The following is an 18,264-nucleotide window of genomic DNA, read 5'->3' on the forward strand; positions in this document are numbered from 1 at the left end:
CCTGTACAGCCACCTGGCCAGCACATAGACAGCCTCCCACTCCCGTGTCCCAGAGGCAAGGAACATGCGTAAAGTCATGGTACACTTAGTAAACCTACTACCCCTATCCAGAGAAAGGGGACCAGTCCCAAGACAGACAGGGACAACAACCCTCCAAGCCATCCCAACATAGAGGGCAACCACCCACAAGGGATAAGGCAAGACATGGCCAGATGACCCTTAATCAGGGGATAAACTGGAAGGAAGGATAGGGATAGAAAGAACTCTCCTCCAAACCTGGAGTAGCCAGAGCAGCAGGGCACTGGAACACCAGAGCCCCATCCTCAAAGAACCAAGGAGGAATGAACCGTCCCCAGACGGAGCTACCCGTCAAGAACAAGGAAGGCACTCACAGGAGACACAGCCCCCCACCGGGACGCCAGTACCGAAGACCAACCCAAGGGTCCTCGCAGATAAGGGGATTAAGGGCGAGCTGTGAAGGAATCTGCGGCTAGAATCGTCTCTACCATATACATCGTTACCGAAGGTAAGTAACTCTTACATCTGATAGAGACTACTAGCCGCAGATTCCTTCACATAGAATAGATACCCTAGAAATACCTCCTGGGAAGGAGGGTCTGCGAAAGGACCACACTGCCAATACAGAACAGAGGGCCCCTCAGGGGACCAGATCTGTGGATCAGGAAGAACCTTGTCCCTGCCAGGCAAGGGGAACCCCCACAAGCAGAACCCCACTGACCCCGAGGGATGTAGGGGGGAAAGAAGGCTGAAGAGGCTCGTACACTCTCAGCAGAGTAACCAAAGGCAAGGGCGGAGAGGCAGAAGCATCCCACTCTCCCACAAGGCAACATAACTTCCGCTTAAGACCCAAACAAGAAACGCGGAAGAAGCCAGAACAGCGCCTGCAGTCAAGCCGCCAGAGGCAAGAAGAAGACGACCCCAAGGCCCCAGGAAGTTCGAGTAGGCGGCTTCTGGCAAGGGAAAATCCAGGAGCGTCCCAGACCTCAGGACAGGAGCAGGGAAAGGAGGAGATGCCCGGGCACACCACCACGAGTGGCCGCGCACACGACCTCAAGGAGCAAAAGCAACCTACACAAATGCCATGGAGAACAGGCACCCGAAGGCGACCAGAACCCTCCAGCAGAGCGCAAGCCATATGACCTAGGGTACGATAAGCCCCAACCATGGGAACTTCCGCAGAAGAGGAACAAACAAAACAACCACGTGGAAAAAAACACCCCCACGAAAGGCTTGACAAGCTCAAGCAAGCAGAAGGCCTAATCTCAGGGCCAAGTCTGCGCAACAATTCCAACGCATACATATAATCAACAAAAGGGCTGTCCAGCAGCCAAAAATGCCAAAGTCCCAAGAAGGATGCAATGGCCAGAAAACGCACTCCAGAGCCAGAACAACTGGCCTAAAAAGGCCCAGAATCAACCTGACTCAGGAATCACTGATGAGGGGATGGAGGAGGAGGAGGAGGAGGAGGAGGATAAGGCGGAGGAGGACGGAACCCTGCCAAGAGCCTTTGGATGGCGAAGTCGGCGGGGGCATGGAACAGGCTGCCATCAAACGGAAGATCAATGAGTCGCTCCCAAATATTCTCAGTCAATACTCCATCCCGTAGCCAAGCATGGCGACGGAGAAAGACCGAGGAAGCCATGGCCCGGCTCGACACCTCTGAGATGTCCAATGCGGAGCGGAGAATAAACGCCGCCAGCTCCCGGCCATCCAACGCATGATGCCTTAAGTCCGCTTAATCACCCTCGTGGGACGCTGGGGATACCAGAGACTCAGCCGAGTCCCACAAACAGGAGGAGGCCTGAGCCAGCACACACAAGGTGTTCAGAGCCCGTAGGGCCGCGCTGGTCGAGGCAAATGTATTGCGCCCCCAAGAGTCCAACCAGCAGGCCTCTCAAGACGGCTGAGTCAACAGTGGTGGCAGGGAGGGAAATGCAGTCCGCAAAGGAGGACTGGAGGCCGAGGGGTGGAGGGAAAGGCACGCCGGGTCACGCGGCGCCGGGAGATGCCGGTGCAGAAGATGATGAGGCATCGGGTCCCCTGAGGCAGGACGCCTCCAGCCCTTGTCAAAGAAGAAAGGAGGGAACTCTCCAAGGGGAGCAGAATTTCCCTCCCACCAGAGCTCTGGTGGAGGACCTCCAACAGATGGTCCGCCGGAAAATGAGCCACCGGGTCACCCATACGCAGGATGCCCACAGCCGTGGACACCGAATGAGCGAAGCCGCACTCGCCTCCGTAGGGCCCCGCGGCAGGAAAGCGGCTCCTCCGTGGGCTATGGCTGCAAACTAAGGCGGCCGTTCCAGAGGCCAAGCGGGGTGGGCAAGGGCCAGACCTGGAAGTCAGAAGGAGCAGACGAATAAGGGACCTGCCTCTCATCCGACGAACACCTCTGCCTCAGGAAGGGCGGGGAGACACGGTTTAACGTCGGTGAAAAAGACACCACGTCTCCGGGGAAGATGACACCAAGATACCAGCTGCCTCCGGAGAAGAAGGAGCGTCCGAAGACGAATCCGCGGTACGACCCCTGTGCGGAGTCGTAGAGTCCGCAGCCTGAGGCGGAGTGCCGGCACCATCCAGCGTTGCCGGACAAGGTTCCTCTCAGTCCCCATGCACTGGGGACCGGAGCGGGGCTGGAGCCGAACAGGCCGTGGGGCGGCGCCGGAACAGCGCCGACCAGACCTCCACCGAGGTAGCCATCCATGTGGGGGAACGAGACGGCCCCGGGGAGTGACCCGAGGCCCTCCGCCATCCGTGCCCCAGAATGAGGAAGAGATCGCTCAGCAACCCATGAAGCGGTGCCAGGGAGGATTCCACCTCCAACTCGCCCCCCGTCGAGGCGGCCGCCTGCGGGTAAGGACGAGAGGGGCCTGGAGAGGAGAGGGGTTCTCACCCGGCCTCGACCTGTAGCGGGACGAAGAGGGTGCACCGACCTCTGTGGCTCCGCAGGGTCCAGCTGCTGCCGGCACCGTAGCGGCGTCACCTCGGCCTTAGACAAGACCAGCCTGCCAAGGGACTGAGGGGGGCTCAGGGATGTGACCCGAGCCACGGCGACCTCCCGCGATACCACAGGGACTCTTGCAGGAGTTTGCAGTGAGGTAGAGACGCAGTGGCCTGAAGGAGGTGCCCCAGAGGAGCCGCACCCTAACAGCACCACACCCTCCAAGCCTGGATCCGAACCAGTCGGCGCCGGGGTGGGAGCTGGCGGCGGCGCTGTGGAGGGCCCTGCGCAAGGCGAGTGGTCAGTCGACGCTCCAGGAGGGGAAGACGCCAGCGAGGCCTGCAAAACCGCCGCGTATGTCTCCATTTGGACTCTCGATGCCCCAACACCGGGAAACGGTGGATAGGACGACACACAGGCCTCATCACCCGCGAAGAGCCCACTCCCCCGGAAGGCCGGAACCCAGCCCCTGGGGACAAACTGCGGCACTTACCCACCGGAGACATCGGAGAAGGGCGCGGACGACAATCACGGCCGAACCTGAAGCCGTCTGCCGAAGCAGACAAAGGGGAGGACGTTGACCTGGAGAGACGCGCCGAGAGAAGTTTCATGCGGCGCTCCCGCCGCGGCTTCGGCTTCAACTGTTGACAGGCCTCATAGTTGGTGGTACCGTGATCCTCCCCCAAACACCACATACAAATGAGGTGTTGGTCCGTCGCAGACATAAGACGCCCACAAAAAGTACAAGTTTTGAAGCCCGAAGGCATTCGCACACTGTTTCACCAAAAGAATGGAGAAAAGGGGCCTGAAATAGGCCCGTAGCAAGGACCGGATCCGCGTTGCACACGGAAAAGGAAAAAGTGACGTAGGCGCGTCTTATGTGACCTCGCTGACGTCATGTGCGCGGACGACGCCTGGCGGAGTCACGTGATGTCGCCCCGCCCTCGGCGCGCAGGAATGCTGTGACAAAAGTTTCCGGATCCAGTCTCACGCCTGGGGATAATTCTACGTGAAGGAATCTGCGGCTAGTAGTCTATCAACCTGGGGTTCATCCTGGACTCAGCACTGTCAATGACCCAGCAAGTCAATGCTGTCTCCTCCTCCTGCTTCAACACCATCCGCATGCTTCGCAAAATCTACAGATGGATCCCCACTGGAACCAGAAGGACAGTCACCCACGCCCTCTTCACCAGCAGGCTGGACTACGGAAACGCCCTCTACCCTGGAATCACAGCCAAACTCCAGAAAAGACTTAACGCATACAGAACGCCTCCGCACAACTCATCCTCGACATCCTCCGCAACAGCCACATCACTGCCCACCTGAGGGACCTGCACTGGCTCCCCGTCAACAAGAGGATCACCTGAACAAACGACTCACCTTCTACACCTCTGCAGACTTCGCCCTCACCACCGTTCCACGCATCCACCGAACGACCACTGGTGGCAGATCCTTCTCCCACCTCACCGCCAAGACATGGAACACCCTCCCCATCCACCTTCACCAGACCCAGGACCTGCTAACCTTCAGGAGACTTCTCAAGACCTGGCTGTTCGAGCAGTAGCAGCCCCCCCCACTCCCATAGCGCCTTGAGACCCTCGCGGGTGAGTAGTGCGCTCTACAAATGTCTGATTGATTGATTCTTAAAATTCTACAAGAAGGACTACATGGCTAAAACTGACTTTGGTTATATGGAAGAAGCTCATGAGAAATATTAAATGATCTTGAACAGGACTGGTTTCAAGATATTTGTTACCTTATGCAATGTTTTCCCCATCTCTTATTCGCAATTAAGTCACATTTCTGCTGTTAGATTTACCCTGGATATGACACCTAGGTGGCCTCTAATACTGCCTTGCCTAGCTAGTCCTTTAAATAAACGTATGGTTCTGATGAAAGACAATGAAGTAGTCTGTGCAATTATGAAATGATTCCGCCATCACTGCAGCACAGGCCAAATTTTCAGGGTGCTTTACTCTGTAAACCACTAGACAACGCAAAATAGGTTTTGTTATCGCCTTTTTTCTTATTTTTAGTGGTCTGAACCTTAAAGCATTTGTCTTTTTGACATAAAAGAATTACACTTTTCTGAATGTTTCTCTCTCTCGATATATATATATATATATATATATATATATTCTCCGAATCTAAAAGGCAGGTCTGAAAGAGGCCGAACAATTTAAGCCAAAATACGAGAACTGTATGAATAAAATCTAGATTTTGCAGAAAGGTTTAAAAGATGTCAAGCAGTATGCAACACGGGGGACACAATGTGCAATTTCTTTACATGTTTCCGACTTTCTCTTGGAAATTTTCTTTTTTGTTCTTTTTATATTTTGTTCAAATGTGTAATCAAAATATTAGCAATGATCCGAATTTGAAAAGAACACAACTAAAATCTGATGGACAGCGATTCACTAATCATTGGCAGGATTACAAGTAATGCAACAGGGAAAATATCACCTTTGTCGCGCATGCTCAACATTCTGGTAACGTATTCCCTAAAATTAGCAGAATAAGCAATTTTCCAGAATAAAGTTAAAATATGAGCATGACCTTTATAGCATCCAGCCATAAAATAAAGCAAAGCTAAAAACAGACGCATAGTAGACTTCAACGCTTTGGCATTTCAGTGAGGTACCTAGCTTAAAGACCCAACACTATCATACATTTAATTAAACATGCAGTGCCCAACAGAATGAAACACCATAAAGTATGTTAAGAGCAGACAAAATGCTATAGATTACCTAGAAGCCATGAAAAAAATCTCCTAGAGGCAAAACTTCTGCCAAAACTTCAGAAAATGTGGGAGTGTAGAGAGAAGAGTAAAGTGCAATGCAATCAGAGGTGGTTTTACATTTCTTTATAAATTCCTCTTTCAAACAAAATACAGATCAGACAAAAAATAAAACCCTCCAACAAAAAAAAAATAGTGTTTATAGGTTCATAATTTTTTTTCTTCCAAAAAGTGTCCGAGTATCATCAGCTTCTTAAATATTAGAATTGTCAACATAATTTGCTAGCAGAACTCAGTCTTCCCCTTCCGGTCCTCGCGAAAGAGGATGGGGTAGACAGCAGTACATTTCCCACCCGTGTGCCCATAGACTGCATTTGAAGGGCCTGAAAGGCTGGTTAATTGTATGTCCAAAGTTTTAAACCAACCAGGAAAATGGGAATCACCCGTCTGTTTCTTGAGTAGGGAAGCAGCAAGACATAGAATTCGCCTTTCTCTGTCAGCAACCAGCAAGCACTGGTCTCCCTTTGCTGGCCACGAGCCTCTTCCATCCCCTGTGAGGGGGCCAGCTCTTTGCCGCGCATTCCTCAGCACTGACCCCTGCATGATTAGTACTGGTGCTCCAGTAAAGGTTGTGCTGCCGGACTTTCCTTGTCTTCTTTGGGGGGCCAGGTGCCCAGGCTTGGTGCTCCGTCCACAGAGCTCTGTTGCTTAAGTTCAGTGTCCGGCAACCTATCGGCTAGTGGAGAGAGGGTGCAGTCGTCTTCCGGTACATGGCTCAGATCAGAGGGTTGGTGCACGGGAGCCTGAGTAACACAACAAGAGAGTAGGGATTAACATTTAAGTAACAGACCCATAAGAAATGAGAGAAAGCAGAGTTGAAAAAATGATAAGTGCTTAATTACTTACTGTAACGCTTGTCCTCTCATTTCATACAATGAACATTATTTTTGGATTTTATTTGCTTACTGGAATCTTTAAAACCGAGTAAACCTGTGTTTAACAACTTGGCATTGTGGACACCAGGAGATTTTAACATGATCACTGCGCTCTTGTGCCCCGTGTGTCGATCTCCCAACCCTTGCGATGACTAAGCATCGCCTCTTACATTCAGTGCGATGACCATTCATTACTTTATACAAGTGGAGGATGTTTAATAGGTAAAGGATTCAAAGACATGAGGTACATTTTCCATGCTCAACTAAAGGTAATGGATCACTGAAATCATAAAGAGTGGAAGGTGCCGATAACTTAGATGCATTACAGTGACCAGTGAATGAAATCCTTGTCTTGATGTTAGTCGAACAACTCAATATGGAGTCTATTGATGTATATTTCTAAGTAGACTTATAAGACATTTATGGGGAGGTGCAACTATTACACCAGAAGAGATTAGTTCAGACTCTGTTTCAAAGTAACACAGCTGAGTGCTCAAGTTCACAGTTGGAGGCAGCTTTCCCTCCACTTACTCATCACAAATCTGATTATTATACTGTTTCTACCTTCACCCTTTTTCCTACTTTTGCGAATAAATGAAGCCATTTCCCAATACTTATTTGCATGTGAGCCCATCATAAGTGTTAGAGAACTACATATTGTAAGCTGCAGGTTTAGATTTTCAGGCGAGTGACATATGCCTCACCTTATCCAGTTCTGTGAGGTTTGCAGAAGAAAAAAGTCTCAATACAAATATTTTTGTAAAAAAAACAAGTATTGTTCTTGCATTTAAAAATATCTAAGAGGGTTTGGCATATTAAAATGCATTTTAATGAGTTATTGTTCATGTTTGGCGATGAATGTGGTTTAGGATAGGGTACCAGGCTGTATACAACAAGGGGTTAAAGTCAGGATGGGGCTTAAATGTTATGGTAATAGCTCAGGTAAGGACTGGGTTAAGCTGGTGTATCGAGTTTGGTTAGATTACGTCTAGGGGTGGGGTTAAAGTAAAGGATGCACAAAGATTCGAACGAAGTGTTCCGGTTAGAGGTATGGAATTAGGATAAGGTATAGAGTTGGAGTGGGTTTAGAGACAGAGCTAAAGGTTAGGGAGGGCTAAAGGTTAGGGATGGATAAAGCAATGATATAAGGGATAGGAATAGGAGTAGGGATAGTTAATGAATAGGTTGGAAGTTCAAATGTACGAGTTGGGATTGCATTTGTATTATCCTGGGTGGGATACATGAAGTGGGAAAGGGGTAAAATTATTTTTTACCACTAAATGTTCTTTCAAATAGAAGAAATTGTGTGTGGCAACTTCACTCTTACAATGTTTCACCTCTGCATATTCAAATGTAAATTCAAAGCATTTTTTCATACAACCTTCTATGCTATAAATGCCACACCCAAGTATTCTAAAGCAAACTCCATCTGTATTTGGGAGCCCACTGCAGTCAATGAAGGGGGCTGAAAAGGATCCTATAGAGGATATTACAATTCAAAACACAACTTTGACTCAGATAAAAAAAAATGTCTGTGCCAAGCTAATAGATTATGACAGAAGGAAGTACTTTAACCATCTTAAATTGAATCCCAGTGAAACGGTGGTTGTGCTAGTAGCTGCCCTGCCCACATTTTGGTCAAAAGTAATCTGGGTTTTCCAACCAGGCATGGTAATACACCTGCCCTTAGGGTGAAAGAATCTTGGGTGTACTGATGGAACAGGAACAGTCAATGAATGATAAACTTTCCCCTGCAGTAAATCTGGATGTACTTCAGCTTCCTCCAAAAGATCCACAATATTGCATATATAATAGCGCTTAACTATTTCATGGTCAAATTACAATGTCTTCAAAATACAACAGCGCATGCCTTATTAGGGCTTCACTGCCAAGGCAAGGGCGCTCCATCATGAGAAACTCTATACTTGCTTCCCAATTAAGGAGGCAGTATATTTTAAGTATGTGTGTGCCCTATAATACTTTCCTGCTGAACAGCCCCTCCTTTTATCACTACTTTCCAGACAGCACAGGTCCGCAGTTTATGCTCTGTACCCTATAAATAAACAAGGTGTGGAGGCAATGCTGTTTGGGTTTGCGCAAAGTGTGAAATGTTCTTTTAATCTCTCTGAAAGGAATTGAGAAATTTAAATTTTATTCCAGCAAGTTTTTTTGGCTACCCATAAAACATCCGGTTCTTCAGGCCTTTTTTCTATTAATCACTTTGCAACACTGACATTTTGGACAGTTTAAGATCGCTCTGTATAATATACATCTTACATGAAATAACCTAGTCCAGATGAGGAATAGAGAAGCTTAACTTTGTTTTCAGGTCTGTTCCCAAGCAATTGTAGTCACAAAGTAGTCGCTTTTGTTGGCGATGAAGACTGCTTACCTCAAAAACCCAGAATTAACTTTGCGTTAATCTCTTGCAACTGACTGCCTCATAGGAGAAAGTGAAGGCATTTACAGTTGCTGAGCGAAAAAATGCCACCGAAGATTGGATAATCTCAACTTCTCGAAAATCTCTGTGCGGTGAGCGGGCCCCAAAGCCAGGTACCGGTTGAATGCATGTTACAGAATGAATTCCCTAGCCTTGCTGGTGACATTCTAAAATGACAGCCGTGAAATTTTGTAAGCACTGTGTGCTTGTACTGTGGTGGCGCTTGTGAGAAACCATTCAGGACATTCACAACCACAAGAAAGTTCCATTTACATGGAAAAGTGACTAACTTCATAGGGCATCGACAGTCAACACCTCCTCGAGGAAGTGAAGGGAAAACTCCCCTGTTGTCCTGAGACTTTGTTTCAACGGGTGGGTCAGAATCCCATGTTCTGGTAACCAGAAGTGTCACACGATTTGCTTCAGTGAAAAATGAAACTCAAATTTTATTAGTAAAGTTAATTGGATTTAGCAACAGGACTTGAGATCACTCAGTTTAATAAACCGAGAAAATGTTGGATCGGAGACTGCGAGGAAGTGAGTTTAGCGAGAATTACATTCTTGGAGATTACTATAAACCTGGTTCTTGTTTACCTCGTTAATAAATGGTTTTGAATTACCTGTGACACATGTAGGGCCAGAAAAATATTCCCTAACCTATATATTCATGTTATTTTAACAACTTAGGGCCAGATGTAGGTGGTCTAATAGCGAGCGCTAACGCTGAAATTCGCAGAATTTTAGCGTTTGCGATTGCTATTTGGCAGCGAGCAATGTAGGCAAGTTTAAACCTACTAGCAAAATAAGGAATTGCAAAATTGCGATTCCTTATTTTGCTCTGGCATTTAAGGAATTGGAAATTGTGATTCCTTAAATGCAATGTAAGTAGCACAAAAGAAAGTGCACTTTAACCTTAAGGAATCGCTTATTACCACCAAGTTCAAGTTGGTGGTAATTAGCGATTTCCTTTAAAAAAGCACTTTTTTGCTTTTTTTTTTTTAAGTGCCATGTGGCACACTTTCATGGTGACTCAAATTGCGGGAGCAATTCCTATTCATTCCTATGGGCCTCTTGGCCCATAGGAATGAATGGGAAGGTATTCCTTAATTGCGAATCGCAATTTGCGATTCACAATTAAGGAATATTAATGAATCTCAAAAAATATTGCGATTCCTACCTACATGGCATTTTGCGATTCCTTAATAGCGATTCCCTAAAAATCACTATCAAGGAATCGCAAACATGCATTTACCTACATCTGGCCCTTAGGGCCTTAGAGTTTAGTGGACAGGATACACTGTCACAAATGTGGTGGATTTCTTCCTCCATATTACAATTGCATTACAGCATAAGGAACTTGTAATGCAGCGAATGAGATTTCTGCCCTTAATGGGCAAGCCCTTAAACCCGGCTCTAGACTGAGCAACTAGTCCTTGCACGCAGTCGTAGTACTAGCTGTGTAACCATTAGAAGCAATGCTGGATCATAACGTTGCTTCCCATTTTCAACCTAATGTCTGTACTCCATAAATGCTAGGATAAAAACCCAGACTTAATCTTCGATGTTTGGGGTTGTTTTGTGACACGAGCCTCCAACGAGACAATGGAGGTGGTGACGGCATGGTCTGTGCCCAACATAGACCCTGTATGTCTCTATTTGTATAAATCACATCCAAGGGAACAATGTTCCTGGTTGGGCCTTTTTTAATGTATTTTTATCTGCCACACATGCATAGAGGTTCCTTTATATACCCCCCTCTCTTTCCCTCTCTCCCTCTGGCACTCCATTCTGAGTTCCTGTGGTTTTGTAGAAGACAAAGGAGTAAATCTCGCTCTGCTTAGGGGCCTCGGCCACCTGTGGCATGAGTTAGGGTGTCGCTGACTTTCTTCACCTTGCCAACTACCCTTCAAAGCTCCAATAGTGACCCTAGAGCCTCTTGCTCTTTAAATGTGGCATTGCATTTGTATAGTGTCCACTGGGTACTTTTTGGGACGCCTCTCTCCAGTCTTTTTGTCGCCCCTCCTTGTGGCATACTGGCAAACCAAACCAACTCTTCAAGTATGTTACCTAGGGTCAGTAGGCGGCTAGCTCCCCCTTCTGTGTGCGTCTGCGTAGTCATTTTCAAGGGGAGTCCTATGCCCTTTTCTCAACTAGGTTCCTTTCAGATGAATTACCAGCACTTCTGAACCACTATCTCCCTAAAGTTAGGATGGCCTCTCCTCCGACCTGCTCTTATATTTTTTGAAATCCAAAAGAGCATTCACATGCACACGTTTGCATACACTGCTTTGTTGTATGGAGTAAGTTGGCCACATGTGAATAATAATCTAACCATGGTCTTTGGAAGAAGAGCATTTCCTCTTTTCCTTCAAGGATTAAGTAAATCTGGAAGACTAGGATTTACCAAAGACGCATTCCTATTTAACATATGCTTCTTGGGGACAGACCCAACGGTTGGGATTTCTAGAGACTGGGGAGTACCAACCCTTTCCTGTCAGAAGCACATTGTCCTAGTGGAGGAACGTTGCACTATGAACCATCAACTTTATTTCGCTAGAACGTCAGGCTTTTGAAATCATGCCAGTTTCAAGTTGCAGTGACAGCCTCTCAAGCACCACATATAGTGATCATGAATGCTGGTTTCAGACATTACCTTCTTGTACATGTTGCAACATTTAAACTGTAAGAGCAATTTACTCGCGACCAGGGATCTTGAGAAACAAAGAAGATAAAAACTCAACCTTCTGGACTGTTAAAATAATTAGTTACAGCTCCAAAGGCAATTCAGTGAGCAGACACCCGAAGAAGAAAAAAGTGAGTAAAAAGGTTTTGGACCAGACAGCACCATTATTGTGCTCTGTGCCATCATGTCAGACCTAGCTTCATAGGATGGCAGTGTCACACCTGAAGCTTAAGTGGAGTCATCCTGTACTCTGAACAGCAGAAGGAATATAAGTCAATAGAACCAAGTACTGCTTATATGGTGATACTCCTTGTCTATAGCTAAGAATTTTGCTCAAATAAAATTCATCAGCCTTGGGTGGTAAAATATTATAGAAACATGTGGCATACTCAAAATGCAGAGAGGTATCAAAGAAGGACGCCTCTCTTGTGGAGATGAATATGAAGAGAAGTATTGCTGCAGGAGGGTTGGTGAAAGTGCCAGGAAAGGGTATGAAATGAAAATGCCCCAAAGGAAGAGTGCTAATAAGAGCCTAGTAAGGAGAGGCGCCTTTCCAGGAGTAAAGTGAATGAGAGGGAGAGATGAGAGTGCGATATGTCTCTCTGGGGTGACGAGGAAAGACTGCTGCCAGGAGAAAGTGGACAGACAGAAGCCTCTCAGGGAGCATTGGAAAGGAAGCCGCCATGAAGAAGAGGAAGAGGAGTGCAGTGTTCTTGAAACACCCTTGGCTCTTATATTGTATTATTAGCCCACAGGCGCGTCGGAGGGAGCACAGCAGAATAGAACCAATCTGATAAAGCTAAGGTGCTCACAGCTTTGCACACACTTAAAGAAAGCCAATTAGAGCTAAGCCAATTAGTACTGGCTTGAAATAGCGGCATTTGATCCGGCCACCTGCTGGAGGGGAGGGAGGGGCAAACGGGGGCTTGTAGACCAAAAGAGTAGGTATGTCTCCCAATTTCTCGAGTTTTTGCTTCAGATCAGTAAAGGATATGTCTAGTACTAAAGAAATGTACTCTAGAAGGAGCCGCTAAGGAATCAGCTTGGTGAAGGATCACAGGGAGGCTAGTGACTCAGTGCTGAGACAGTAGAAGATTGGAGCAGCTACAAAGGCAGGCAGCTGCCTTTAGCCGGTTTACAGGCCTCCCAGCAGTAAGCACTGCAGGCACACGTTTTAGTATCCGATAGTACTGTTCAGTAGAATAACCCATTTGAGAAAGGACAAAGCCACCACAATCTAGTCTTGACGCGAAAGACCAGACAGATTTTCAGGGGCTTGAAAAAAGGCGATCACCGAAGAGTTCTGCGACGTGTAACGATACAGAAAAAGCAAATCATCAATTAAAGTCATAGTAAAAAAAGAAAAGGGCAATTTTTGTTTTCCTTCTTTACATCATGGCTGTGCCAGTCCCACAACTACATAGAAATGGCACATAAAGAAGTACTTTTTATGAGAAACAGTGGTAAGACTCCTCCTGCACAGGTCAGTGGCTGAGCCTACCTGTGCTCACAGCAGAGTTCAACTCCCACAGCACAATATGAGAACATGTAGGTGTTGTTTCCTCCATGTCCATTTCACCTGTGCTACTCGGTCCTGCATGTGTGCCCCAATCCGGCATAGGTGCCCCGTTGTAATTATTGCCTGCACATTTGGTCAGTGAAAGTCATTCCCCTTCACAGGTTCTACAACCCCACCACCGACTGTGGAGTGACTTCTTATAGCAGTCTCACGTTACTAGAATTTAGCAATAAATGAATGCCTGATACCAGTGTTGCAAGCAGATTCTACACTTCCCTCAGTGTCAGAAACTGCAGTGCCTGCGAAACAGGAAGTGACCTTTTAAATGACCACATCCTCTCCTCTGTCTGAAAGGCAACTGTTCTCGAATTACGTATATTTGCTTCCAGAAAGGTTGTCTGGTGGAACAAGTTATGTTGAGGTTTATTCTGTCTGAATCAGAAGCGGTCCTTAATGGAGGAATCCTAGTAGGGTCAGAGTGTGCCACCTGATCAGCCACTTAACCAAGGAAAGCTAGATATGAAATGCTTCCCTGGGGATAGAACACACAACTAAGATTCTGTGAAGATGTGTTGGAAGTGGTACGCATATTTGTTTTAATTCCTTTTGGTGGAAAATCATTTTTTTTGTTTAATTTAACGGTTATTGTGTTAAGTACCCATTTATCTCAGGTAATTTCACTTCAATGGGAAATACAGAATCAGTCTTCCTCCATCCAGGGTAGCTTGGCCACTGCGCTCTCAATCGTGGTCATGGTTTGATGGGGAGGGTACCTTTGCTTATGACTCACTCTGCCTCCAGCACTGTAGAAGGTAGATCTACGGCTGATGCCGCTGTGTACCCAAGATTTAGGACTAGTGATGTGCCTAAATTGAAAGAAGCAATGCTGAAGGTAGCGAGGAGAGCCTCTACATCTCCACTGCACCAGCGAAGCCCCGCAGTGGGCCAAAGACAGCAGCGTGTCCTCCCTCACACTGCCTCAAGACGGAGTTGCCAGTGACCCAAGACAGGCGAGGGGAGAGTCGCACACTCCACGTAGCAAGCTGCTACCGCAACATGTGCTCCAACGACAGGCGACATTGGCCGGACACCACAGCGCACAGCAAGCAAGGAGCATGTCACACAAAGTGACCAACACTACCAGGCATGCCTGAACGGAGCCAGGAGCAGGCACCACGATTGCGCAGGCTCGAGGCGCAATCATGATGCCCTCGAGCAAAGAGGTAACCTGCCATCCTGGCAGAGGAGCACTGCGACAATCCCAGAGGAGTAGATGGGGCCAGTGAAAGGTCCTCAAGGAGAAGAACCACGTCACAGCAACAGGACAGATCTGCGACAGGTCAGCAGCAAAGTAAAGACCGTCTAAAGAACCGGACACGAACAGCGAGATGTCCATGTGGCGCAAACACACTCACCTGTCACTGGCTCCTTGGCATCGATGGTGCCACATCTAGCAAGTGCACCTCCCAGAAGACAACCGTAAGTGGGTACGAAGTCCCTTTAGTCCAGCTCACTCCATGAGGTCACCGAAAGCAAGAGATCGCCACCTGCAGCCCAACTAAAAGAAAATTAGTGTATCCATCATCCGGGTGCATCATCACCAAGAACATCTAAGAAGCATCACACCACCAGAAGGGATCCAAATGCTTGAAGCATCCGGAGTTTAACAAGTCTAGCCACCCAGGAACCTTCTGTGTGTCCCAGTAAACCTGAAGCCTGTCTTAGAGCATACTCGACCATTAGACTATTCACCCTTGGGGCTATACGAGGCTTGGCCGGGGCCCTGTTGAGAGTTCTGCAGCGACCCCTCAGCGCGGCCTACGAAAGGCCTGCACAGCTCACGCGGAAATCCAGGGGGCAAGGGCCTCAACGGAGTGCCTGTGAGACGTGACGTGACGTGACGTGATATGGCATTTTTATAGCGCACTACCACTCCAGTGTGCATCTTGGCGCTGCGACTCTTGAAATACCAGCAGATAACCACAGCTGGACTGCCCATGTAGCAAAGGAGGGATCATAATAAGGCTTTACAGCCTGTGTCTGACAGTGTGTAAATCCCTGTTTTTAGTATTTTTCTGAACCTAAGCTCCGAGGTGGCTTCCCGAAGGCAGGGGGTAATTTGTTCCATGCCTTAGCGCCGATAACTGCTAGAGATTTTCCTCCTTTGGTTGTCAGCCTAAATCTGGGAACGGAGAGGAGATTTGCTGTAGAAGATCTAAGTTCTCTCGTCGGATGGTATTGTTTAAAAAGCCTACGCAGGTACAATGGGCCCTGATAGTGAAAGGCTCTGTAGGTGATAATGAGGACCTTGAACAGGATACGCTTTTGTACTGGGAGCCAGTGAAGGGCATCTAATGCCGCAGAGGCAGAGGATTTTCTGGGCCATCTGAGGACCAGCCTGGCGGCTGCATGTTGGACCATCTGAAGTCTGTGCAGGGCAGATTTATTTAACCCTGCATACAGACTATTACAGTAATCTAGCCTGGATGTTATCAGCGCCACTGCAACCGTCCGCCTGGCACTCAGGGGGAGCAAGTCGAAATTTTTTCTAAGGCCCCTAATGATGTTAAAACAAACACCTGCTACTTCTTTTGCTTGTTGTGTGAAGGACAGGGTATTATCAAACTTGAGGGGAATCCGAATCAGAGAGATGCGTTGACAGCAGCTCACCAACAGGCACAGGGAAGCATTGAGGTCGCAGATGGAAACTGGTCACCCAAAGACCATCTGAGGAAGGCAGAGAGCCAGAGTCCTGACAACTGAGACACCATCCTCTGCGGTTACATAGGTGATTTGGCTGTGGTCCTGTTGGCAATTCCTCAGCAAGTACCCAACAGGCAATCTAGACCAGCCACTGAAAAATAGCGGGGTCCTTTGAATACCATTAGAACTACTCGAACGATGAGCATGACGTCATCCAGTAGTTCAGGCTTTACTCCGTGGTTACGTCCCTGTAGAATTTGCTGATTGGTCGGGAGTTTCTCTCCAAACCATTCAAATAAGCATGACGAACATAGGTCTGTGCCTCCCCCTGACTCAGTCACAGCTCGAGACAACGACGGACAGGTAAGACGCTAGCTCCACTAGTCTATCGTGTGGGATGTGTACGATACTGACCTTTATAATACCTCTAGTCATTCTTGACTAAAATAATTGAACCCATCAACGTAGTTAAGTTGGCACGGCAGGTGACACAGGTGTGGGAACTTGATGATGTATGACAGTGTACTCTACGTTCAGAATACCTTTGACTTCATGTAATATGTACGAGAGTAGATCCACCCGATCCCTCCGTTATCGTAATCATGAGGTCGGTTTCTGTTCTCATAGAGCGGGGTCTCACATATCCTGAGCCAGGTCCAGGAAGAGGTGAGGTCCACTCCCCGGAAGTACTGGGTGAGTATCGAAGGCTGACAAAGTTTCTGACTCCTTGCAATGTATGACACAGACCAGAGTAGCTGGAAGTGTCTCACTTGTATGTTTGTCCCCCTATTATAGTAACAAAGTACCAGCTTCCGAAGAGGAGTCCGCACAGATGAAGGAACACTATATCCTTTTCTGTTGTTTTCCACTTGTGTGTTTTTTTGTATAATTTTTCACACACGTTAATACACATATATAGGCAGTAGCTTATCTAAGAACAGAGACCCTGACGAAAGCCTGAGGCATCTTCCTCCGGGGCTGAAACATGTTGGTCTCTTCGCAGTTATTTGTTATTACTGCGACGATTTTGCCAAACTGTTCTTGTTTTTAACCAGGAAGGGGCCAACGCCCATTAAAAGTTTTTTTGTTAGTTCCCTATCCTATTTTAAACCACCACTTTTACTTTTCTCGCACTGCACTTTTCCCATCGAATCTACATCATTTGAGATATCTGTGTGATTGTGGTCGCTACCCCGAACCATCCGAGAGGGTATGCATGTGATCTCAATGATCAAGAGACACAATACCCGTTAAGGACTACCAAATGATAATATTGATCTTACAAGACTTTGATGGGAATCCAAACAACTGGGGTGACTCACGGTTACAGGTGTTTCATATCTTGGCGATTTTGTCTGTCATTCATTTTTTGTATTCCTATAGTACTTGTTAGACGTAGGACTTACATTAGCGAATACATATCGGGTTCAGCTCTTAGACCCCTAAGTTTATTGTGTATAATTCCTCAGCGATGCCTTCATGTGGCCTACACGAAGCCCGCACAGTCCACATGGTCCCATGGCAGCCCAGCAGGACTGCCTTCAAGGAAACTCCTGTGAGAGGGGAGTCCAGGCAGGAGAGGCAAGTCTGAAGCTGCTCCGCTATCGGGAACTGGAAAGCATCATCGCCTCCAAGGAAAACCCTCATCCTCCGTATTTGCAGGTTGGCTGTCTACGCGCCTGCAAGATCTCCAAAGTAGACTCCACCACTGCTCCAGATGCACCGCTATTTGAACTTTGTGAATAGACTCCATCACCGCGAGACCAGGCCGGTCTGAACTTCATCGCCAGGGCAGACCAAAACCTCCTGACTGTGAGGTCCAGAGCTACAACACTGCCTGGCAGATGGCCTGAAGAAACTCATTGGTGTTGTGTATTGTTGTTTGGTTTCTTCGTAGGTTAGACTTTTGTTTGTTTCTTTTCGAATAAGGTTTGGGAGGGATGTGGTGGCCTGTTGGACACGTTCTAGTGTTCCGCCTTGTATTACACCCACACTGTACACCCACCCATCACAAGTATCACCGGTCAGGTGACCCTGCTAATAAAACGAGCCAGTTAACCACCTATACAGATGGCGTCTGTGTCGGTATTCGACTAGCAGGTGGGCCCAGGGCCCACAACACCACAGGCCCATGCTCCACGCTGCCTTCGGACTCACAGTTTTAGTTCCGGTGAAGAGGCTGAGGGGGATAAGGCTCATGTCTTTGTTAAGGCAGCTTGCAGCCGGCCGCCGAAGTGCCCAACTGCTGCTCACTCCCGGCTAGTCCCCCTTGGGAGCGCTCACGGCCG

At 47.7% G+C, this 18,264-nt stretch overlaps 1 protein-coding gene across 3 annotated transcripts in view; it reads right to left on the reverse strand.

Moving 5' to 3' along the window:
- Window positions 1-5,807: 5,807 nt before the first annotated feature.
- PCNX3 (pecanex 3) overlaps window positions 5,808-18,264 on the reverse strand; it is an 873,417-nt gene continuing 860,960 nt past the window's right edge. For all 3 annotated transcript variants that reach the window (XM_086938333.1, XM_086938332.1, XM_086938334.1), the window contains exon 35: window positions 5,808-6,499. In XM_086938333.1, the coding sequence (XP_086794459.1) occupies window positions 6,302-6,499 (198 nt within the window). In that variant the 3' untranslated portion in view covers window positions 5,808-6,301. The remainder of the gene's footprint in view (window positions 6,500-18,264) is intronic.

Source organism: Lissotriton vulgaris, chromosome 9 (genome assembly GCF_964263255.1).
Source record: "Lissotriton vulgaris chromosome 9, aLisVul1.2, whole genome shotgun sequence".
In the NCBI taxonomy this organism is placed as follows: domain Eukaryota; kingdom Metazoa; phylum Chordata; class Amphibia; order Caudata; family Salamandridae; genus Lissotriton; species Lissotriton vulgaris.